Raw genomic sequence first — 25415 nt, 5'->3', positions numbered from 1 at the left:
GCCGGGCCCCGCCCGTGCAGTGCCGGGGGGGACCACGTGACCAGCGGCGAAACCATGGCGAGCAATTCCCTGACACGGAATCCAGATGAGATCAACTTCTCAGCGCTGCAAAAGTCCTACAGAAATCTCTGAAAAGGTGAAATGTGTTGACAATGGTACTTATGAGCAGCAGTTTTTTCTTCTTAGTCGAAGAAAGAGGAGAAAGTGAGGACATGTGGAGAAAACCAACATGGCACCACCAAGGTCAGTAAAAAGAAAGAGGGGGAGGAGGTACTCCAAGCATCGGAGTCGAGATGTCTCTGCAAGCCATGGTGAGGACTATAATACAACAAATTGTTTCCCTATAATCCATGAAGTGCATGGGGGGATGCAGAGATCCACTCGCAGCCCATGAGAAAAAGTGTTCACATCGAAGCGGGTGGATGCTGAAAAGCTGTAATCCAGTGGGAGACCCGAACAGAGAGAGAAGACCCTTGCTTCCAGAGATAGAGAAAGAGAGCCCTTGCTTCCAAACTAGAGCAGCTTATCCTTAAAAGACTACACCCCATGGACTAGTGACCCACGTAAAACAGCTTTGGGAAAACTGCTTTGCCCGTGGGAGGGACTCACGTTACAGCAGGTCGGGCGGGACTGCTGCTCGTGGAATTAGAACCACACTGGAGAAGTTCACGGAGAACTGTCTCCCGTGAGAAAGACCCCACGGCATAACAGAAAAAAAAACTTCTCTCCCTGGGTGAGCTGAAAATGTCAAGCGACAAACTGGCCAAAACTCCCACACCCTGTCTCCATGTGCTGTCGGTGGGAAGGGGGGGGAGGTGTTTTAAAGGCTTATTTCATTCCTCATTATCTTCCTCTGACTCTGTTAATAATAAATTTTCTTTATACTCTTTAAGTTTGAATCTGTTTTGCCCTTAGAGTATTTTTCTCCTAATCCTTATCTCAACTCATGAGCCCTTTGTTTTTTTCCCCCTCCTCTGCTTAGCTATAGCAGAGAAAAATGAGGGAATGGTTTTTCATGGGTGCCTGACTTTTTGGTCAGTGTCAAACTACGACAGTGGGAAAACAAAAGAAAATAATCGAAATTGTTTTCATGCAACAAAGCAGTGGAATGAAGCTTTTTATTTCATCATGTCTTATTTTCAGATACATGCTCACTGAATGTTTTCAGAAATGCAAAGTCAATACTAAATTAATATTTAATGTTGGTGGTTTTAAAGTTCAAAGTACTTACAAACTTAAAAAATGCTTTATATTTTGTTTTCTAGCACCCATTAATACCTTAGTTTCATGATCAGAGCGAGCTAGTGTGCTGCTGAAAGCAGCAATATTATGCTTTTCTTTGGCAGGTTAATTTTATCACTGTGCTATGCTCTTTTTCATACTGTCTCAAGACTATATGCATCCTCATAGCAAATGGAATCAGAGAATGAATCTGGGATAAAACTTAACATATTGTAATGGACTTTTTTGCATTCAGATTGGTTCCCTGATCCTTGTTAACACTGAAATACCAGGTCAACGAGGAAGGTGTCAGTGGCTCAAGTGGTTAGGCGGACACTTCAGTGATGATTTATGCTGACTTAAAGTGATTGCAACACCACAATATAAAAAAAATCTCAATTTGTTAAACTTGCAGTTGAAATAATCCTTTTTCTTTTCATCAGCAAGATTTTTGTCATTCTTCTTACTGAAAAACCCAGACATTAGCTTATGTAGGTTAGATAGTGGATGTTCTTGAGGGTTTTTTCTTTTTAGGGGGGGAGGCATGGAGTACTTTCTGTCTTTTTTGAGAGTTGTGAGAAAAATAGTTCTAACATTTCCTCAGTGTTAAGCAGGAGAATGATAATCTTTTAGAGTCTGAACCAAAGTCTGCAGAGGTCACTGGTAAGTGTTCTGTTGACTTTATGGCCTTTGGATCAAACTTTTTACTCCCTTCTCTCCATCCCTCCTCCCCCAAAACAGTGTTTGAGGAATAGAACTTCAATATTTGTACAGTGGTTGGAATACTTAAAAGTATAAAAAGTACTAATTATTATTTGCATTTTATGCTTGTTTTCAAAACTCTGCCCTCTAAATTTATTCTTCTGAGGTTATTAAAAAAGTAATTAAATTAAATAATATACCAGAGGAGAACCTGTTGTAATCTTGTGCATTGTGGCAGCAACATAAATCCCATTCCTAACAGAGCTAGCTGTTTATCTGGTTTATGTGTACTGCTGCAGGGTGGCTGCACTCAATGAGTATATGCAATGACTTTATTGGATGTTTCTCAAGGATATTAGCAAAGAAGGAAGATGTGCAAAGCATGGGCCCCTTGCACTATATGTGTGGTACATTACACTTTTGCCAGATTGTTAACTGGGATCTTTCAATGTTCTGAGCTTACATTGCAGTGTTTTCTTCCTCTCAGAGGCTGGAAAGAGCAGTGAAAGAAAAGGTGGTCGATCTCGTTCCCATTCTCGTTCAGAATCCAGGTCTAGCTCAAAATCCCAATCTAGAAGGAAAAGATCTCACTCAAAACACAGGTAGGTATATTTATTATTTTGGACTAAGAATTCATACTGGGGTTTTTTTGAGTGGTGGTGGCTACTGAGATTTCTTACTGAGTTGTGAGACAAGTTTCCCTGTAGAGAAAATTAGTAACTTAAACTGATCTAGATAGAGTAACTAGGAGCTTTGTCTCTGAACAAATACTCTTCCCCTCTAAATGCTGCATGTTTTCAGTATTACTTTCAGGTAAAACACACTAGAAGGTACTTTTTGTGCCATGTAGCATAACTATTTTTATGGTTTCATGGTACATTTTGTGCCATGTTGCATAATTTCATTTTGTAACCTTTGTATTTTAAAAATAAATGGTTATCTCTGTTTTGTGGATGGAACATTTAGTTTATTGTTAATACTGTAAACAGACAGGCTGGCTGGTTTTGCTAGTAGAAAGTTGCTGCTGTCCTAAACTTCTAAACATCTAGTTAACAAATGCTGTATTTTTATTTACTGTACTGTAAATGTAAAGCTGTGTTTTTTAAAAGCCAGAAAAAAAAAAGGCTTTAAGGGTAGTTTTTCATTCTTCAGAATTTGTTTGCTTTGCTAATTTCTTAAGTTGTGAAACAGGCTTTGAAATATAGGAGAAATAAAATTACTAGATCATCCATAAAGTTTACCAATTAAGATTTTTTTTTCCAAGAATGAGACAGTCTTTCTATGTAAGACTTATAAACACTTCCTGAAATGGTACAATGTCAGGAATGTCTTTTGATCACTTACATAATCAATCTAAAGATATTTGACTCCATTAAGTATAAAAAAAACAACAAAACTTCAGTGTATTTGATAGCTTGCACTTTAAAAAGGCAAGTGTTTTCAGTGTTGCAGTGACAGCACTATCCCATTCTTTCATCCATTGTTTTTTTAACAGGGCAGCTAGAGTTCTTTCACATACAGAAAAGCTGGCCAGAGGGAATATACCACATCAGTTATACTACCAAACATGATCTAAGTGTGCAGGCTTCAGATTTCATAAAATCATAGAATGGTTTGGGTTGGAAGGGACCTTAGAGATCATCTAGTTCCAACCCTCCTGACATGGGCAGGGACAGCTTCCGCTAGACCAGGTTCCTCAAAGCCCTGTCCAACCTGGCCTTGAACACTTCCAGGGATGAAGAGTCCACAACTTCTCTGGGCAACCTATTTCACTGCCTCACCACCCTCACAGTAAAGAATTTCTTCCTAATATCTAATCTAAACCTACCTTCTTTCATTTTAAAGCCATTCCCCCTTGTTCTATCACCACATGCCCTTGTAAAATATTCCTCTCCAGTTTTCTTGTAGTCCCACTTTAGGTACCAGAAGGCTGCTATAAGGTCACCCTGGAGGCTTCTCTTTTCCAGGCTGAACAGCTCAGCCTCAGCCCTCTCAGCCTGTCTTCATAGGAGAGGTGTTCCAGCCCTCTGATCACCTTCATAGTCCTCCTCTGGACTCTCTCCAACAGGCCTATGTCCTTCCTGTGCTGGGGACCCCAGAGCTGGATGCAGTGCTCCAGGTGGGATCTCACAAGAGCAGAGTAGAGGGGCAGAATCACCTCCCTCACTCTGCTGGCCACACTCCTTTTGATGCAGATCATTTTTGATATGGTTGGCTGTCTGCGCTGCAAGCACACGTTGCTGAGACATGTCAAGCTTTTTGTCCACCAACACCCCCAAGTCCTTCTCCCCAGGGCTGCTCTCAATCCATTCTCCACTCAGCCTTTATTTGTGTTTGGGATTGCCCTGACCCAGGTGCAGGACCTTGCACTTGGCCTTGTTGAACTTCTTCATGAGGTTTTCACAGGCCCACCTCTCAAGCCTGTCAGGGTCCCTCTGGTTGGCATCCCTTCCATCCAGTGTGTCGACTGCACCACAGTTTGCTGTCGTCAGCAGACTTGCTAAGGGTGCACTCGATCTCACTGTCTATGTCACTAACAAAGATGTTAAACAGCGCCAGTCCCAATACCAACTCCTGAGGATCACCACTGGTCACTGCTCTCCACTTGGACATTGAGCTGTTGACTGCAACTCTTTGAGTGTGATCATCCAGCCAATTTTTTATCTATTGAGTGGTCCATCGTCACATCACAGAATCAGAGAATCATAGAATATGCTGAGTTTGAAGTGACCCACAAGGATCACCGAGTCCAACTCTGCACAGCACCATCCCCAAGAACCACACCATGTGCCTGAGTATTGTCCAAACTCTGTCAGGCTTGGGGCTGTGACCACTTCCCTGGGGACCCTGTTCCAGTGTTCAACCACCCTTTGGGTGAAGAACCTTTCTCTAATATCCAACCTAAACCTCCACTGACAAAACTTCAGGCTATTTCCTCAGGTCTTGTCACTGGTCACCACAGAGAAGAGATCAGTGTCTGCCCCTCCTCTTCCCCTCACAAGGGAGGTGTAGACTGTGATGAGGTCTCCCCTCAGTCTCCTCCAGGCTGAACAGACCAAGTGACCTCAACCACTCTTCACAGAGCTTCCTCTCAAGGCCCTTTACCATCTTCATTGCCCTCCTTTGGACACTCTCTAATAGCTTAATATCTTTCTTTTATTGTAGTGCCCAAATCTGCACACAATGTTCAATATGAGGCCACACCAGTACTAAGCAGAGTGGGACAATCACCTCCCTTGACTGGCTGGTGATGCTTTGCCTGATGCATCCCAGGACACAGTTGGCCCTCCTGGCTGCCCAGGGCACACTGCTGACTCATATTCAACTTTCCATTGACCAGGACCCCCAGGTCCCTTTCTCTGTCACTGCTTTCCAGCATCTCATTCCCCAGTCTGTACATAAATCCAGGGTTGCCCCATCCTAGGTGCAGAATCCATCACTTTCCCTTGTTAAACTTCATGCATTTGGTGATTGCCCAGTCCTCTAATTTGTCAAGGTCTCTCTGCAGGGCCTCCCCACCTTTGAGGGAGTCAACAGCTCCTCCCAGTTTTGTATTATCTGCAAACTTGCTTAGTATCCCTTTGAGTCCTGCTTTCAAGTAATTTATGAAGATGTTGAAGAGCCCAGGGCTAAGATGGAGCACTGAGGAATCCCACTAGTGGCAGGTTGCCAGTCTGATGTTACCCTATTCATTATAACTGTGCTCGACCTGTGAGCCAGTTGCTCACCCATCGCATGACATGTTTATCCAGCTGTGTGCTGGACATTTTGTCCAGAAGGATTCTGTGAGAGACAGTATCAAAAGCTCTACTGCAATCTAAAAAGATTACATCAACTGGCTTCCCTTGATCAATGAGGTGGGTTACCTTCTCAATAATGGAAATCAAGTTTGATAAGTAGGACTTTCCTGTCACGAGGCCATGCTGGCTGTGACCGATGACCGTGTTGTCTTTTGGGTGTTTTTCAGTACCTCCCAGAATAATCTTCATAACTTTACCAAGCACTGAAGTGAGACTAACAGGTCTGTAGTTTCTGTGGTCCTTCTTCTTGTCCTTGAAAATCGGGACAACGTTCGGCAGCTTTCAGTCATCTGGGACTTCTCCAGATTCCCCAAGACCACTCAAAAATCATTAAGAGAGGTTTTGTGATGACATCAGCCAGTTCCTTGAGGATTCTTGGATGAATCCCATCAGGCCCCATAGATTTGTAGGAATCCAGCTGGAGCAGCAGATCCTGCACAATTTCAGGGTTGACTAGGAGTTGATCATTCTTGCAGTCATGGTCCTCCAGCTCAGGACACTGAGACCCCCTTGGTTCATCATCCATGTTGATGACAGGTAAAAAATGCATTAAACACCTGTGCCTTGTCCATGTCCCTGTTTGTGAGGTGACCATCCTCATCCTGTAACAGGCTGATGTTATTTTTACACTGCCTATTGCCATTAATGTATTTGAAAAAACTCTTTTTATCATCCCCCACAGTTCTGGCAGCTTCAACCCCAGTTGAGCTTTACCATACAGATTTTCTCCCTGCAGTGGCAAGCAGCATCTCTGTATTCTTCCCATGTCACCTGACCTTGCTTCCACCTGGCATACACCTTCCTTTCTTGCCTTATTTTCAAGAGAAGATTCCTGTTCAACCAAGTTGGCCTTCTGCCTGGCCTACTTGGCTTCCGACATTTAGGAATTGCCTGCTCCTGTGACCTTAGGAGGTGATGTTTAAAAAGTGACCAGCACTGATGGATCCCAGCACCTACAAAAACATTTTCCCAAGGGACCTTTGCACAAGTCCAGGTAGATGACATCAGTCACTCTTCCTTCATCCACCACTGCTGTAACCCCATTGTAGAAGGCTACTAAATTTGTCAGGCACAATCTGCTCTTAGTGAAGCCTTGTTGGCTGTCAGCAATCATCTCTTTATTTTCCAGTGCCTGTGTTTTGTAATAATGTTACACAGTAAATGTTCTATAATGACATGAAAACATTGGGTACCTTTTTAATGCAAGAAGAATCGTTTGTTCAATTCTTTATTGCTTGTTTCTCTTCTCTAACTCAGGACATAACTGAAAAACAGTCTTTGTTTCGTGTAACTGCAGTAATCAGTGCTATTTTGTACTGATGCAAATCTAATTGATTTTTAGGAGATAAATTTGGATCTCTTGCTGAAAATCTGTGGTTTAAACAATTGTTGATAGGTATATATATATTTTTATATATATTTATGTATATACATGTGTGTATATAGATGTATATTTTTTTTAAAGTGATTTTACCACTGCTACTGTCGGTTTTGAGAACACATGGTGGTGTGGTTTAACACCAGGCAGGAACTAAGTATCATGCAACCACTTGCTCACTTCCACTTCTCCCTCCCTGCTGGGATGGGGAGGAGAATCAGAAAAAGATAAAACCCATGGCTGAGATAAAAACAGTTCAATAAGAGGAAAAAAAAGTAAAATGTAACAATAATACTAACAAAACCAACAATAATTTTAAAATGTAATTACAATAAGAGGGAGACAGAGGAATAAAACCCAAGAGAAACAAGTCATGCACAATACAATTGCTCACCACCTGCTGACCAATGCCCAGCCTGTCTCCAAGCACCGATTGGTGGCTCATGGCCAACTCCCCCCAGTTTATATACTGAACATGATGTTCCATGGTATGGAAAATCCCTTTGGCCAGTTCAGGTCAGCTGTCCTAGCTATGCTCCCTCATGGTTTATTGTGCACCTCCTCACTGGCAGAGCATGAGACACTGAAGAAGCCCTTGTCTTAGGGTAAGCACTACTTAGTAACAACCAAAACATCGGTGTGTTATCAACATTATTCTCATACTGAATCCAAAACACAGTGCTGTACCAGCTACTGAGAAGAAAATTAACCCTGTCCCACCTGAAACCAGAACTGTATCCACCCCTTATTCCACACTATTTATGTCATGCCAGGTCCCTGTTACAAATGGAGACAAGAGCTTAGACAAGTCCTGCTTTTGACTCAGATTTCTGGCAGTAGCTCTGTTTGAGGTGACCTGCACCCCAAATAGCTCTTGCTCCCAAGTTCTCAAGAATAGCCAATTAGGTCTATTATAAAATGAATTATTTATTGAATAGACTCAAGATTAACAGACAGAAGACTTTAAACAGACTACTTACTACACAGGATAAAACAAAAAGAACTACTGGTAGATAAAAAATAAAGTGCAGAATAAAGGGCACCTATATTACAGCTAGTGAAGAAATAGTATAGACTAGGAGTCAATGTCACTTACCACCAAATTGATGATGGAGTACACATAGAATCCTTTCATTCAGTTCCTGGGAAAGTAACCACAAAGATGTGTCCAAACTTCGGGGGGAAAGTCCTACATGTTTCCAAGGTGTGTGTGTAGGAGACTTCTGACTCTCTGGAAGTTTGTGTAGCTTTTATAAAGTGAAGTGTCTGATAGTCAGAAATTCCAGCTTATCTCCCTACATCCTGTTCTCAAGGCAAGATGTTTATTGTATCCCATCTCTCTGGTGTCAGAGATAACTCCTTACTGGACAGGCCTGGGTTATCTCACCAATTCATGTGAGGGGGAGAATGCCCAGAGCTATCGTGCCAGCTGATGGACAGAACAGATAAGCTCTTCTGTGGTAGAGGGGAAGATATGTACATTCAGGTTTCTCAGGTGGTCATGAACCTGATCTTCTCTTACAGTGGGAGGAACTTTACTCCCCCAGTCCCCATTCTGCTGTCCATCCACTCAAGAGGTATGGGAAGAGAGGTTGCCATTGAAGACTGAGGCAAAGAAGTTGTTGAATACCTCAGCCTTCTCCTCATCCATTGTTACCAGTTTACCAGCGTCATTTATCGGGGGATTACACATTCTTTGACCTTCCTTTTCTGGTTGACATACCTGTAGAAGCCCTTTCTGTTATTCTTTGTGTCCCTTGCTAGGTTCAGTTCCAGCTTTGCCTTGGTCTTCCTCACCCCATCCCTACGCAACTGTACTTTGTCTTTATGTTCTTCCCAGGTCACCTGTCCTAGCTTCAACTGTCTATGCATTTGCTTCTTTCCCTTTAGTTTGACCAGCAGTTCCCCACTCAGCCATGCCGGTCTCTTGCCTTCCTCGCCCGATTTCTTTTTCCTGGGGATCACTAGCTCTTGCACTCTATGGATGGCTTCTTTAAATGTCAGCCAGGTCTGTTCCACTCCCTTATGTCCGAGGACAGTCTCCCAGGAGATCCCACTGACTCTCTTCCTGAAGAGCTGGAAGTTTGCTTTCCTAAAGTTCAGAGGCCTAACTGCTCCTTACCTGACCCATATCCCTCAGGACTATGAACTCTACTAGTGCATGATCACTGCAGCCCTGGCTGCCTCTAATGTTGATGTCCCCAATTAGCTCAGTTACATTGGTGACCATCAGATCCAGTATCTCATCCCCTCTGGTAGGGCTATTACCTGGCTCAAGAAGTTATCCTCCATGCATTCCAGTAGTCTCTTGGATTGCCTACAGCTTGCTGTGCTACTTTCCCAGCAGATGTTGGTGTCACAGGTGGAGTGGGAGCTTCAGACAAAGTTTATTAGAGAAGCCCTCCCATTGAGTCACAAGGTGCAGAAAGGACCCCCTTGCTTTCTAAACTCTTTCTCAGAGAGGAGCCTGAGTGTGACTGGATCCAATCTTAGCCCCAGACTTTGTCAACGGTTTAAGTCTAAAGAATAACAGAGGTGTAATTGAACCTGTGTACAACTTTGTCCTGTGGGATTAAGGATGGCAAACCAGATATATTTATATAAAAATGAATGATTTATTATGATAAATTATTAGACAAAAAGATCTTAATCAGAATTATTTAATACAGAGTATAGAAGCTAAAACTACTAGTCTAGTATAGTGTACTATATCGAAGCAATTATATTAAAGCTACAAAACCCACCCAATTTTTAAGTAGAGATTGATGTTACTCACCCATACCAACAACTGTGGGCTCTTTCAGCCTCAAGGAGTGACCTTGAGGGGCATCCTCACCCAAGGGAGGAATCTTCATACACACTCCAAGAAAGGGTGTGTTAGAAGAACCTGCTGTTTGAAAGTGGGACTAGACTTTTATAGTATAAAGTGATTGACTGTCAGTCATATGTATCCAGGTCAACTGTGCCAGCTTAGCATTTTTAGCTAAGGATATTTTGCCATACCTGCCACATCTTCACCTCCATATCAGGATGCTTAACTTTGGGATTGATGAGTCAGACTGACTTTAGCATAATTCAACATCAAAAGCAGCATGATACCTCCTCTTAGTTCACCATTGATAGCTTTGCAAAATAGGGCATTGTTCGAGTTGTTTTACCTGCTCATTGCTGTTCTTCAGAGGCAACTCTACACACTCAATCTGCTTCTTGATGTAGAGGGCAACCCATCTGCCTCTTCTTCCTCTCCTGTGTCTTCTGAACAGCCTGTAGCCATAGATAGCCACATCCCAGTCATGGGATTCATCCCACCCAGTTTCAGTAATGGCAACAAGGTCGTAGCTTTCTAGCAGCATGGTGGCTTCTAGTGCCTCCTGTTTGTTGTCCATGCTGTGTGCATTGGTGTAGAGGCACCTCAGCTGGGCTGTTAGGTGTGTTGCCTTCCTAGAGGAAGACCCCTTAATTCATTTGAGAGAATTTTCTGGTGTTTCCCTGTTGGCTTTTATTAGCTTAGGAGTCCATGGCTTGTCCCCATAAGACTGCAAATGTGTTCCACTGTGGCCAGCACACTTCAGAGTCAGCGAGGTCTAGATGCACTACAGCTGGGCTATTGGTTTCACCCCCAACACTGTCATGCTGACCCTTACCTCTGCTGAGCCTGGTCTTTTCCCCTCTCTCCTTCCAACTTAGTTTAAAGCCCTCTCAATCAGCCCTGCCAACTCACAGACAAGAATCCTTTTGCCCTTGCTAGACAGGTGAACCCCATCTGTCTCTAGCAGGCCTGGTGTTGTATAAAGCACCTCATGATTGAAAAAGATGAAATTCCACCAATGGCACTGGTCTTTGAGACACATGTTGACCAGGTGGGTTCTCCTGTTCTTTTTGGCATTCTTCCCTGCTACTGAAGGAATTGAGGAAAATACCACCTGTGCTCCTGTCCCTTCAACCAGTTGCCCCAGTGCTTTGAAGTCCTTTTTGATTGCCCTAGGACTTTTCTCATCAACCTTGTCTCTGCCAACCTGGGCAACCAGCAGTGGGGAATAATCAGAGGGCTGAATCAGTCTAAGGAGTCTTCTGGTAATATCCCTTACCCAGGCCCCAGGGAGGCACCAGACTTCCCTGTGGGATGGGCCCAGTTGGCATACCAGGCCCTTGGTTCCCTTCAGAAGGGAGTCGCCCACTACAATTACCCTTCTTTCTTAACACCCATAGTTGTGATCCATCTGGTTGACGGACTTGTTCTGGTCAGCCCCCTAGATAGATCTTCATCTCCACTATCATCTGCCTGACCCTCGAGTTCCAGAGCCTCATACCTATTCTATAAGGGCACCTGGGAAGGAGAGGGAGGCCGGGAGGGGATTCTCTTACCCCCCGAGCAGACCTGTTTCCATTGCCCCCCATCTTTTAGGTCTCCTTCTGCCTGATGGTGAGAGAGAGGGTCAGGGCTTCTCTGACTCTTGCTGAGCTTCCATCCACTGCATTTCTCTAAGGGATGGAAGGGTGTGACTCCACCAATCTATTTCTCTCTCACACTCCTTGATACTCTTCAGCCTCTCCACTTCCTCTTTAAGCTCTGCCACCAGGCTGAGCAGATCATCCACCTGGTCACACAGCATGTAGGTGTTGTCTCTGCTGTCATCCGATATTATCATCAGGAGTACATGAGTATTACTTAAATGGTGCATTGTTTCAAAGAAGAGCATATACACTTAGTGAAGCTTAAAGTATCCATTTTTACAAAAATGTTTATAGGCAGTATATTCTTGAGTTGTAATTATATAATTTTATGTAGTGAGGTGTCTTGGGGTGACTTTATGATGTGTATCCCCTATCGCCACTCTATGCCCAGAAATGAATTCTGTGCCTTTCTGTGTCTTTAAAACTGGGTGCGAGAGAAAGAAAAAAAAAGCCAGACAAACTTCTCAAAGCAGTTTGTGCTCCAAGGTCACAGAGATAGCAGCTGCTGCTGTTGAAGAGCGGAGAAAAAGCACCTTCTGGCTTTTCCCGGCTCTTGGCTCCTTTTCTCAGAAGAGAGAGATGGAGAGTTAAACTCCTTTGTTTTCCTGGGACTTTGGCTTCTTCTTTTCTTCTGGAACTGTGCAACAACACCAAAACATCATCTGGGAGGCCCATGCCACGGCCTGGAGGGGCCACACCCCAGCTCTGGAGAGTGAACAGCCACACCTACAGGAGGACTTTGAATTTTATCAGGTTCTTTCCACAGCGAGAGGTTTTATTATTTAGCAGTATTCTTTTCCTGTGTGGTTGTTAAATAAATAGGTTTTTTCCTTCACTTTCCTCCGAGGAAAATTTTTTTTTTCCCGAACCTGGTCGGGGAGGGGTAGCTGAAACCTGCCTTCTATCAGAGGATATTTTCCTCCAAATTTGTCTCAAACCAGCACATGAGGCAAGATTTATGTGGGGTTTTTTTTCCTTCTTGGTTGACCTAATTTTCATGAAGTTTCAATATTAAAGTATTTTTCTTCTGGCATTATTCATATAGAAGTAGATCTGGCAACAGATCACTCTCAAGACATAAGGACAGATGCAGATCCAGAAGTCCCCTGAAAAAACGGTCTAGATCTAGGGAAAGGTGGAGATCAAGAAGTCGTTCTCATTCTCGGTGAGTTCCATTCCTCAGAAATTATACTGTTCATCTTAGCACATAGTACAAAGTTTTTGAAAAAATCTAACAAACCTTTTAGGTCATGGCAAAGGATGGAATCTCTAAATGCTGTAGCCTGTCCCTAGGCTTTGTTTGTGGAACAAAAGAATAGAAAGTAAATTTTTTTTTGTGCTCAGTGTACTAGTTTTGTCTGTGATATAGTTAATTTTTTTCATAGTAGTTCATATGGTGCCTACAGGGGTTAAACCACAACACTGAGGTACCTAAACTTTGATACCAAAGTCTAGTCTGCATTTATACCAACATCAAGCTGATTGAAAGTAGGTAACTTGTCAGACTTCAACCAATGAATTAAGTATGTTCTGTGTAGCCCGTGCTAAAAAAAAAGTGGATAATGCTTCTTCACCCTTGTCAACAGTTATACTTTGGATTCAAGCTGAACTTGATCCTGCATTCTGAGAACATGTGTAAAGTTTTTGTGCACGAGATTTTATTTTTGCCTTTGGCTATTTCATATTGGCCATACACTGCTGTAAGCATAAATGTATATGTCTGTTATGTAACATATTTACATTTCAGCATCTAATACACCTATATTTTACCTAGTCTATTAAACTCTGATTATCTAATTATTGAACTGTGAAATTCCAACAAAATAATTCCTTTATCTACTTGGATGATAATGCAACTTTCTGAGGGGCAAAATAGTGAATATTCACAAAACAAAAGTGCCTGTTGTCATGGGTTAGCAAGCATAGTCCTGGAAGTGATGTTCTTGCAAAGAGGTACTTACAGCTTCCTCTATGACCTGAGAGAACCTATCAACTGGCTAGTTTGAATATAGACAATTTTTTAAGCCACTTAGAATTTTGACCGCCTCTGTGGTCCACATTTAGCCTGGGCTGGGCTGGGACACAGCCATCCTGGAGCTGTGTGGCCCTGTTCCACCCGTACCCCACTCCCCACAGCTCTGCTATGTGCAGATGGTATGGCCCGGCTTCCCCCTTTCCAGTGTGGCCAAGATTCAGCTGAAGCTGCCCTGCTGCCCGGCAAAGATCATGTGACCAACAGCGATAAGTGAATTCCAGCTGCAAGGCCCGGGTGAGATTAACCCTTTTAGTGCTGTAAGTGCTGCAGACATTAAGTAAAGAAAGAAGAGCTGAAATCCTGAGGGAGGAGAAAGAGGAGATGCTTAAAGCTGAAATTCTGTTGTAAAGGTATGGTGGTGATGGACTATGATATATCAGAGTACCTGTTGTAATTTCATGAAAGCATGGGGGGGTGGAGCATTCAAACTGTACTTGTGAGCAAAAGCACCTGTGCTGGAATAAGCAAATGCTGAAGCAGCTGTAATTTGATGAGAAGGTTTAACAGGGAGAGATGGAAGTGATGAGGACTTTTGCTCCAATCGTAAGGAGAAGACCTCTGTTCCGAGATACTCCCAGAGATAGTCCTAGAGATGAAGATGATGAGGACCCTTTTTCTCCCAGGGAAGGGGGAGGGCCTCTATTCCTAGAGATGAAATGCTCCCAGAGATGGGTGTAGAGAACTTTTGTTTCTGAACAGCTCAACCTTAAAATTGTACCCCATTAGCTCAAGATTGGACCCTCAAAAGCAGTTGTGGGGAAAGCTGCAAGTCAGGGGAAGGGACTCTCATATGCGAGCAGAGAACCAACCCGGGCGGCTGTCTCATGATACTGAAGCCGTGAGAGAATCTCTTGTGGAGATGTCTCCATAGCATGAGCAAGAGAGACTCCTCTCCCTAAGTGAACTGAACAAGGTTATTATGGAAGTGGTAAACAGACTGAACATCTCAAGGGTTGTCTTTTTACAGTGGGAGAAGGGAGAAAGGTGGGGGGAGGAGAAGTGTTCTGAAGGTGTGGTATGATTTTTTTCCTTTTTTTCCCTTCTTTTAGGTCTCTTAATAAACTTCTTTATTTTCTTTCAAGTTTTGTGCCTGCTTTGCTTTCTCCTAATTCTTATCTCACAGAAGGTAAATAGTAATGAGTATTTTGGACCAAACCACTACACTTGTAAATGTAGTTTAATTAATAGAAGCCTTGGTACTTTTCTTTCTGTTTCATATCTTTAATTCCCCTGACTCATTTAAAGGGAGTTTCATATTTAGGTTGTGCAGTTGTTTTCTGAGGAGAAAAGTTTTGTGGGAAATAGAACTGCAGATCTGTGGACCTCAGTGGGAACAGTTAGGAGGTAGGCTACACAGCTGGGCTTCATTGATGGATCCTTTTGACTCTGTTGCTGCTGTCTGGAGCTTCTTGAGATATCTGCTCATTGGAAGGGCCAAATCCAATGAAACCTCTGTGATAAATTACTAGAAGATGCTTTTTGGGTCATTGTGAAATCCCTTGCTTTTGCTGGGACTGTGTGCTGTTTCATCTTAATGATCTTACATTCCGTATGTGAGACATCCAAAGAGGTATTTGCCAAAACCTGATGGGAACCAAAGTCTTCAGGTCACAGACCATGAAACAAGCCTACTATTTATTAGTAGCCAAACACTTGTTCCAATGAAAAAAGGTGGGGGCTGTGTGTATAAATATCCTAGAGGCAGGTCTAGGAGTCATGTGTCTCCTTTGTTAGAAAGATGGTTCAAAGTCTCATGCTTCCAAATAATCCTTTACCAAAATGTAATCTTCCAGTGTCTTGATTTGAAAGACAGGTGTCTGCCAAGGAAGGTGGGGACCTCCCTTGGAATGGAAAATATGACCCCCTTCCCTCCAAATTATTATAACTTTGAAATTAAGGGGCTTTCAGGCAAAGATATGGGAAAAGGAATAACAGTTCTTTACTAGTATGTATAACAAGGCAAACAAACAACAACAACGGCAGCAACAACAAACAAAACCAGAAACTCAATAACAGCCTTCTCTTGGCTGTCAAGCACTTTCCCCTTTAGTGTAGTTACAGTCACAGCCGGCAGGGGCGCTGTTGGCTCCCAGCTGGGCAGGGCAGGTGCAATGCTGCCCTTGGGGCTGCAGGGGTTGCTGTGGCACAAGTTCAGCTGCACCTCTCACGTGGTAATGGTGAGTGTGCCAGATGGCAAAATGGGCTGCAGCAGGAACCTCGAAGCAGCGGCTGGGATGGCAAGGGCTGGCTTACCCAGGGGTAGCAAGCAAAATGTAGCAGAGATGCTGGGGCCGTGCCCGAAGCTGCAGGGTGTTCAGGTGTTGGGTTACAGTGTAGCAAGAAGTCCTGAAGCAGTGGCAGAGAGCAGCGGGGCTGGGGGGGGGGGCGCTCCCCTGTGTAGCTCACTGCTGATGGCTGGTCCCTGGGTCAGGCTGCACAGAGTGGGGGGCAGCCCCTGGAGGGGAACGGCGTGGTCCCGGGTCCCAGTGCGGCAGTCACTGGGTCTTTGGCTCCACCAAGCAGAGAAGCAAACCAGTAAGCTCCAGTCACAGCGCCAAAAGGAAAGGGAAAAAAAACGGGCAAAAGCCAAACGGTAACTATATCTCTCCTCAGAGACATCCCACTGCATGTCAGTGGAGGCCAAATCACCCCACTGGAAGAGGAAGCAACTGCCCCTCACCCTCCTCCCCCCCCCAACTCTAGCAGGAAATCATGGGCTGGCTCTCACCCATTGCAATACTCCTGGAGCCGGGGGCAGGGGGGGCAGCGACCACCCCGGACACAAAACAAAAAACAAAACAAAGAATGGATATGGGATAAAAAGAACCATCCCCAAGACATCCAGCCAAAGCTGTGATCTAACTGTGTGCACTTTTGGGCTCCAGAATGCAAAAAAGATATAAACCTATTGGAAAACATCCAAAGGAGGGCTATGAAGATGATGAAGGGTCTAGAGGGGAAGCCATACAAGGAACAGCTGAGGTCACTTGGCTTGTTCAGCCTGGAGAAGAGGAGACTGAGGGGAGACTTCATCATGATCTACAGCTTGCTCACAAAGTGGAGGGGCAGGCACTGATCTTTTCTCTCTGGTGACCAGTGACAGGATCCAAGGGAATAGCATAAAGCTGTGTCAGGGGAGGCTTAGGTTAGATATTAGGAAAAGGTTCTTCACCCAGAGGGTGGTTGGGCACTGGAACAGGCTCCCCAGAGAAGTGGTCACAGCACTAAGCCTGTCAGAGTTCAAGAAGCATTTGGACAATGCTCTCAGGCACATGGTGTGACTCTTGGGGATGGTGCTGTGCAGGGCCAGGAGCTGGATTTTGATAATCCTTGTGGATCCTTTCCAACTCAGCATATTCTATAATTCTATGATTAATAAATTTTTATTTGGCTTGTCTACTAGAACATCCTGTGGAATTTTTCTCACTGTTTTTATGAACATGTATCATTCTCCCTATCACAAAGAAGCTGACTTGTTCTGTTACCTTGCTTCTGGTTTTATGGTCTTACTGATTTTTCAATAATTTTCTAATTCCTAATGACATTACAGATAGTTGAATTGTCTTGGTTGAGTTTTTACCTTACATTTACCTTTTGAGGTAATGTGGTGAAATTTTATCCCAGTTTTTTTGTTTCTGTGTATTAATTAATGTTGGATTTCCAAGCAATTAAAAGATATTTATGTGAGAGAACACCATAGAATAAAGACTTCAGTCCAGTCAGCTGTCATTATTCACATGGGGGTGGTTAATCTGTAGTCCACTTTACATGCACACATATTTAGTAAAGAATGGATTTACAAATTGTAGAGTGTCTCACTCCTGATAAAATGTAGAAAATTTATGTATGGTAACGTAGCTGTGAGGTGAAAAGATATTCTTTCAAAGTGTAATGATGTCACTTTGACGATCACAGTTTGATTTGATTTTTGCCTCCTCTTTCCCAATTTGGTTTCCAAATTTTTCCTATCTATATAGGCTCTCCCACATGGTGAACAGGGGTGACAAATGAAAATTTTGAATAATTACTATTTTTCAACAGAAACATATATTTTGTCTTGAACAATTAATGTATGCTAAAGAGTTAGTTGTAATTTTTATTGGAAAGTTCAAATATTAATTAATGGATTTGTGTTTGGCTTTTAACAGGGACAAGAAAAGAGACAAAGAAAAGGTCAAGGAAAAAGAAAAGGCCAAAGAGAAGGAGAGAGACCGAGACAAAGAGAAGGAGAGAAACTGGGACAAAGAAAAGGAAAGAGAGCGAGATGAAGAGAGAAACAGGGATAAGGACAAGGAGAAGGACCAGGAGAGAGAGAAAGAGCGGCATAGAGAGAGAGTTAGAGACAAGGACAGGGAAAAGAACAAGGAGAAGGAGAAGGAAAAAGACAGAGAAGAGGTAGACCAGAACAAGGAAAAAGATGATGTTATGAAAGAGGGGGAGAAGGATAGAGAGAAGATTAAGGACAAGGAGGGAGATAAGGACAGAGGGGAAAAAGAGAAGGACAAAGAAAAGGAGAAAGATGAGAAGAAAGAGAAGAAGGAGCGAGAAAGAGAAAAAGAGAGAGATGATAGAAAAAAGAAAGAGAAGAGAACCAGAACACCCCCAAGAAGCTATAGCTCTTCAAGAAGATCTCGTAGCTCCAGCAGGTTTGTTTAGATTTTTTTAATGCTTTTTCTGACTTGTCAGTACAGTGATGCACCATGTAAAATGCACATCCTAATTTTTATGTATTGGTATCACCATGTCACTTACTAATTCAGTTTGTATTCTTTCTGTTTTTTAGATTTCCCTATAAAATAAAATCTATTACAAAGAGCTCTATATGATGCTTGATGGAAAATAGTTTCTTGTTGGGCAACTGATACTTGCCTTTCACATAACTGTATAGTCCTTGAGGACAGTAAGTAGATGGTTCTTATGCCATTTCACTGTTGGAGCCATCCAAAAGTTATGATAGAGGGACATACTGTACAGTGTTGGTCTGTAACAGAATTTGTTGGGTTTATGAACAGTTGGGTGGTAGTATTTGCCACTTGGCCACCTTTAAGGATGGTGAGCAATGAGTTTTCTTGGCTGGATGGCTGAAGAGCAGGAAGCAAGCATGTCATTTGGCTGACTAACCATTCAGAAAGTGAATGTATGTATCTCAGTTGAAAAATAAGGATACCTTGATTAAATGTCCAGATACAAGTAAAAATTAACACTTCTTAACCATTCTGATAGTAAACAGGAAAGCAGTCAAGGTTAATCTAGCTGTTGTTTTTGCCTGTGAGGGAGGGTAAACTGGGTAGAAGTCTGGGTAAATTCAATCCAGCAAAAGGAGACTGTGAGATTGATTATAAGCTCTGTAACTGGACTAACTCAAGCATATTCAAAAGCATAGTAGCTAACTTAAGTTCAGAAGCTTTCCAAATACCTCAGCAATTATGGAGTTCAATAATATCATGCGTCAAATTTAGATAGCAAATTTTATCTGTTACCTTGAGAGAATGAAATGCTGGATGAATTGGGAAAAGTTCTACATATAATAATCACTTCCCTGGACAAAAGCAAAATTTTTATAGGCCTCAAAATTCAGGAGTTCATGGTTCATATAATGCAGAAAAAGCTGTAATGGTTTCTAAATATTCTGTTTGGGTTATATGAAATGTCCATGTTGTTCTGGAGGTCTATGGGCAAAATATTGTGGCTTCTTTAAACATATACAGCTTCCTACTTTAATGCATTGTTAACATTATTTCATGGGTTGAATACTTGCACAGAGTAGAGGTAGTTCTATTAGCTTTGAAAACAACAATTGCTGCATGTATGTATCAGGAGTCTTGAATTAGATAATTAATTGTGCTGGATCGACCTTGGTTGAATGCCAGGTGCTCATCAAGCAATTCTATTGCTCCTTCTCCTCAGCTGGATGGGGAAGAAAAATACCATGAGTTGAGATAAGAAAGGGGAGAGATCACTCACCAATTACCATCATGGATGTGGTGGGTTGACCTTGGCTGAATGCCATGTGCCCACCAAGGTGCTCTGTCACTCCCCTTTCTCAGCTGGACTGGGAAGAGAGAATAAGATGGAAAACAACTCATAGGTTGAGACAAGGCAGTTTACTAAAGCAAAAGTGAAAGTTTGTGTGTGCGCAAGCAAAGAGAAAAAAAAATTATTCTCTACTTCCCATCCAGCCACTTTCTGGGAAGCAGGGCACATGTAGCAGTTACTCTGGAAGGCTGTCACATAAAAAGGGGAGATTTCCTTAACCCTTAGTGTGGGGACCCTTAGTATTTGTCTGTCAGCACCCCAGGAAAGCCAAGACCCCAGTGCCCAACCAGTCTGTCAGCGTCCTGTTAGGGGGACCCTTCACTGAACAGTCCAACTGGATCCGAGGGTGGCTCAACTGACTTAATCAGGGAAACACACCAACAGCATAAGGGAGACCCCTCAGCAGGTCTTTCCCCTTTATTTGAGTATGTTACCCACTGCCAGTGCCTGTGAAGGACTCACACTAACAGTTTACGGAATAACTCTTTATTAATATAAAATTGTGACAGGTTAAGGTTCAAGGATTGTCAGTGATAGTATCTGACTGCAAAAACGTATTCAAAGCAATACACAGACAAGCTCTAATCCCCAATAAAAGTATTCAGCATGCAGAGTACAGTTCTTACCCAATAGGCGTCCCTATGGGGAAGAAGACAGGTTCAGCCCATCGACTGATCCCAACAGTTACAATGGAGTCTTCCCTAACTTTTCTCCCATTCTCGACTTACTTTTATATTATTTCTTTATGTTTAGGTGGAGCTTGAGTGACTCTAGTCATACATACCTTTGTTACTGATTGATGTAAAATTCTGTCACTTTGCTTTTAAAGATACAGTCAAAAAAATATAAAGCACATGCCCAGTGAGAGGTGGTCGTACCTTGGAGGTGGGTAGCTTTGGGATGGCAGTATGCATTAATATTACAATTAGTCTATAATGAACCAAGTTCATCTGAGGAGAGCAATTTCAACACAGTTGATGGCTTAGCAGCAGGACATCTCCTGTCTCCCTGGTTGACAGGTGCTATACAGTTTATCAGCTGCAAAGTACCATTGAGTTCCCCGTCCTGTAAGGATTTCAACAGAGCCTGGCTGCAGTGTCTCCACTCCGTTCCACCCATTCCATCCCCTTTAGCAGGTGCTATGGTTGCAGATTGTGGGTGTGGGGAACTATCGTAGAATAGGTCTCAAGCATGTCAACCGAATTCTATCCAGGGAGTAACAACTGTATTTTAGCATATAATTTCCATACTGTTTATAACTTCTGTCAGGATGTGAATATAACTTCTCAGTTTCCTCTAATTTTATCCCCAGCCATCTTTCCACAAAGGCAAACATTGTAAAAAAGGAATGTTCCCCCTTCTTCCCCATTTTCTTAGCTTTTGTATCTGAGCTGACATCATATGATATGGAATATCCCTTTGGTCAATTTGGGTCAGCTGTCCTAGTTGTGTCCCCTCTGTCATGGTTTAGGAATGGTATTTCTCAATTTAGTGTTTCCACTGAAACACTCCAAACCACATGCCACTTGCTCACTCCTCCCTCCCCCTCCCTCCTGCAGCAGGCTGGAGAGGGGAACTGAAGGCACAAAAGGCAAAGATCATGCATTGAGATAAGAACAGTTTACTGGAAACAGCAATGAGATAAGAAAACTTATCTTGGGGTGACTTTATGACAGCAACAATACTAATAGCAGTGTACAAGAAAGAAGCGAATGATTCACTCGAGATTACTCACCATGGAGCCCCCTAATACAGGAACCTCTGCCATGATACCCCAACCTAAAGAGACCCCCTTCCCCTGCCCCTGGCAATGAGGTGGTATAGACTAACTGCCCCTCCTGGCTACTGCAAAAATTAACCCCATCCTGGCTGGAACCAGGACATTATCCACCCATAACCTATACCATATACTCATGCCCAAATCCTACACCTTCCAACTATATACATATATATATATATATATAAATATACAGAAGCAGAAATATCATTTCCATAGTCAATGGTCTTCCCTCCAAGATGTCTGTTGAGTTTGTTTAGTCCATGACTGTGGGTTCTATCCATCCTAGATGTCTTCCAGGGCAGGAGGGCTGGTGTGCTGTTGGCTGATTTCAAGTTGCATCAGGAGCTCACGAATGGTGTATCAGGAGCAGTCCATCCTCATTGTCCATGGTAGTTATGGCATACAGTGGAAGTGTCATTCAGCAACCAGTATTATACAATTCAACTCTTCTCACCCAAAAATCAAATCCCCTTGAGGTACACATTGTGTTTCTCCATCCCTCTGCATTACCCACAAGGTACACCCAGATCCTTGAGCAAAAACAATCCCATGGATGGGTTTGCCTTTGCTTGAGGCAGGACTAATCCAAACTGTCTTCTCTAACGCATTCCTCATATGCACCACGGGGACTTTAACCCCTTCTACAGTATGTGGAGGTTTTGATTGGGCAGGGCCAGCTTGATTGGTAGAGCCTTGGTGTTATGAATGGATGATGTAGGTTTAAATCAGCTCTTGCCTTTGCCCGGGCCTCTGGCAGCAGGCAGTTGTGTTATTGAGGTGGCCAGCACCCCAAGATCCACTCTTATTTGCAAGTTCTTTAATAATGGCCGATTTGGTCTATTATAAAATGAATTATTTTTTAATAGACTCAAAACTAACAGACTAAGACTTAAAACAGACTATTTACTACACAGGGATAAGACAAAAGGCAATACTAGTATTATACATGCGGAGTTAAAGGTACCATTAAATTTACAGCTAGCTAAGAAATAGTATAACTTAGGATTCAATGTTTCTTACCATCCAATCTTGATGGAGTACACATTGAAAAATCCTCTCTCAATTCCCGGCAAAGTGACCTCAAAAGCTCGCGTCTGGACTTAAGGGAAGAAATCTCGCACATTTCCAAGGAGTGTGTAAGAGACTTCTGCCTCTGTGATAAACTGTAGTACTTTTATAGTGTAAAAACAGGCCTTTTGGTCGCCTATGTTTGTTTATCTCTTCCCACATCTGTTAAACTAGCAGACCTTTTGGCGCCAGGAGACAATACCCACTGGGCCTTGCCTGCCTGGGTTATCTCTTCTATCTGTGGTGGGAGAGGGGTGATATGCCCTGCCACACTCAGGTGTTAATTAACCAGGTGGCCTTCGCTAGATGTAGATCCCAATGTTTGAAGGTCCCACCACCAATTGTTTTCAATGTAGTTTTTAACAGTCCATTGTACTGTTCAATTTTCCCAGAGGCTGGTACACAATAGGGAGTATGATACACCCACTCAATACCATACTCTCTGGACAAGGTGTCTATGAGGCTATTTTTGAAATGAGTTCCATCATCTGACTCAATTCTTTCTGAGGTGCCATGTCACCACAGGACTTGCTTTTCAAGGTCCAAGATGGTGTTCCAGGCATTGGCGTAAGGCACAGAGTACATCTCCAGCCATCCAGTGGTTGTTTCCACCACTGTAAGCATGTAGCGCTTGCCTTGATGGGTCTGCGGGAGTGTGATATAATCAATCTGCCAGGCTTCCCCATATTTATATTTTGACCATTGTCCACCAGGGGCTTTACCTGCTTGGCCTGCTTGATCACAGCACGTTTCACAGTTATGGATAACCTGGGAGATAGTGTCCATGGTTAAGCCCACCCCTCGGTCATGAGCTCATCTGTATGTTTCATCTCTTCCCTGGTGACCTGAGGTGTCATGGGCCCACTGAGCCAGAAATAATTCACCCTTATGCTGCCAGTCCAGATCCACCTGAGATGCTTTAATCTTGGAAACCCAATCCACCTGTCCATTGTTGCAATGTTCTTCCGTAGCCTGACTTTTGGGTAAGTGTGCATCTACATGATGTACTTTTACAGCCAACTCTCTACCCAGGCAGCAATGTCTTGCCACACTTCTGCAGCCCAGATGGGTTTACCTCTGCACTGACAATTGGTCTTTCCATTGGTCCAGCCATCCCCACAGAACATTTCCTACCATCCAGTGCAGAGGTAGAGTGCTGGCCATTTCTCTTGTTTAGTGATATCTAAAGCCAGCTGGATGTCTTTCAGGTCTGCAACCTGACTTGATCCACCTTGTCCCTCAATAGCTTCTACAACTCGATGCGTAGGACTCCATATGGCAGCTTTCCATTTTCAATGTATCCCTGCAATAGGGCAGGAACTGTCATTAAAAGAGAGTGTATTGCTTTTCATTTTCTGGTAGCTGATTATATGGTGGGGCCTCCTCTGCATGTTTTACCTTCTCCTCCTCGTCTTATGATGATAGTCCAAAATTTTCACCTTTGGGCCCGTTCATTATGACTTCCAAGATCCCTGGGTGATTGGGGTTTCCTATTCGAGCTTGCTGTGTGATCAGAGCAATCCACTTATTCCAGGTAGCATCAGTGGCATGATGTGTTGCAGGGACTTTCCCTTTGAGCATCCAGACTAACAGTGGCAGTCAGGGTGCCAGGAGGAGCTGAGCTTCAGTGCCAATCACTTCTGAAGCAGCTCCAACCCCCTTATAAGCTGCCAGTATCTTTTTCAGTTGGGGTGTAACAGGCCTTGGATCATTTGTGTCCTTGACTCCAGAACCCCAGGAGTCATCCTCGAGTCTTCTCGGGTACTTTTTCCTAGAGACTCCAGGAAAGATCATTCTCCTCAGATGCAGTGTAGAGCACATTTTTCACATCTTGTCCTGTCTTGACTGGCTCAAGGGTTACTGCATGAACAATATCCTGTTTAATTTGTTCAAAAGTTTCTTGTTGTTCAGCACCCAACTTCTTAGAAGGTAGAGAGGGCTTACAATCTGACTGTATTCTGGAATATGCATCCTCAAAAAACCCACAGTGCCTAGGAAAGCCTGTGTTTCCTTCTTGCTGGTTGATGGGGACATCGCTGCTATTTTTTTGACCACATCCATTGGAGTCTGATGATGTCCATCTTGCCATTTTACCCCTAGGAACTGAATTTCATGGGCAGGTCCCTTGACCTTACTTTGCTTTATGGCAAAACTGGACTTTGGGAGGATTTGGATTATTTTCTCCCCTTTCTCAAAAACTTCCTCTGCTGTGTTGCCCCACATGATGATGTCAACAATGTATTGCAAGTGTTCTAAGCCTCACCCTTTTCCAGTGCAGTCTGGATCAGTCCATGGCAAATGGAAGGGCTGTGTTTCCACCCCTGGGGCAGTCGATTTCAGGTGTACTGGACACCCTTCCAGGTGAATGCAAACTGTGGCCTGCACTCTGATACTAAAGAAATGGAGAAAAATGCATTAGTAATGTTGATGGTGGCACCACTTTGCTGCCTTGGACTCCAGTTCATACTGAAGTTCCAGTATGTCCGGCACAGCAGCACTCAGTGGTGGTGTGACTTCATTCAGGCCACAATAGCCTACTGTCAGTCTTCACTCTCCATTGGACTTATGCACTGGCCATAGAGGGCTATTAAAGGGTGAGTGAGTCTTGCTGACCACTCCCTTGCTCTCCAGTTCATGAATCATCTCATGGACCGGGGCCATGGAGTCCCAGTTAGTGCAGTATTGCTGACGATGCACTGTTGCGGTGTTGGAATTGAAAAAAGAAGAAAGGCCCGGTGGCTCCGGCGGGGGGGGAAAAATGCAGTCCAAAACCAATGTGGTTGATAAGAGCAAAACTCCATTTATTAGCAATCCAGAGGCACTTATATAGTATACCAGCTTGTTAACTCTTAAGTGGCTTAAAACTTATCAAAGCGCATTTCTGCTTCTACCTAATTGGACTTACATTGGCAAGCTTCTACAGTTATGTTATGATTAAAA

At 43.3% G+C, this 25415-nt stretch overlaps 1 protein-coding gene across 1 annotated transcript in view; it reads left to right on the top strand.

The window, feature by feature from the left end:
• Positions 1 to 25415, top strand: part of LOC103613021 (splicing regulatory glutamine/lysine-rich protein 1-like) — an 81498-nt gene that overhangs the window by 42851 nt on the left and 13232 nt on the right. Inside the window, exons 7-10 of the mRNA XM_008630748.2 lie at positions 2411 to 2525; positions 12602 to 12721; positions 17740 to 17986; positions 18119 to 18237. Of these exons, the coding sequence (XP_008628970.1) occupies positions 2411 to 2525; positions 12602 to 12721; positions 17740 to 17986; positions 18119 to 18237 (601 nt within the window). The remainder of the gene's footprint in view (positions 1 to 2410; positions 2526 to 12601; positions 12722 to 17739; positions 17987 to 18118; positions 18238 to 25415) is intronic.

The sequence above is a fragment of the Corvus brachyrhynchos genome, unplaced genomic scaffold (assembly GCF_000691975.1).
Source record: "Corvus brachyrhynchos isolate BGI_N302 unplaced genomic scaffold, ASM69197v1 scaffold123, whole genome shotgun sequence".
In the NCBI taxonomy this organism is placed as follows: Eukaryota; Metazoa; Chordata; class Aves; order Passeriformes; family Corvidae; genus Corvus; species Corvus brachyrhynchos.
Note: the sequence above shows the minus strand (reverse complement) of the source record. Positions and strands in the feature narration are given on the sequence as shown.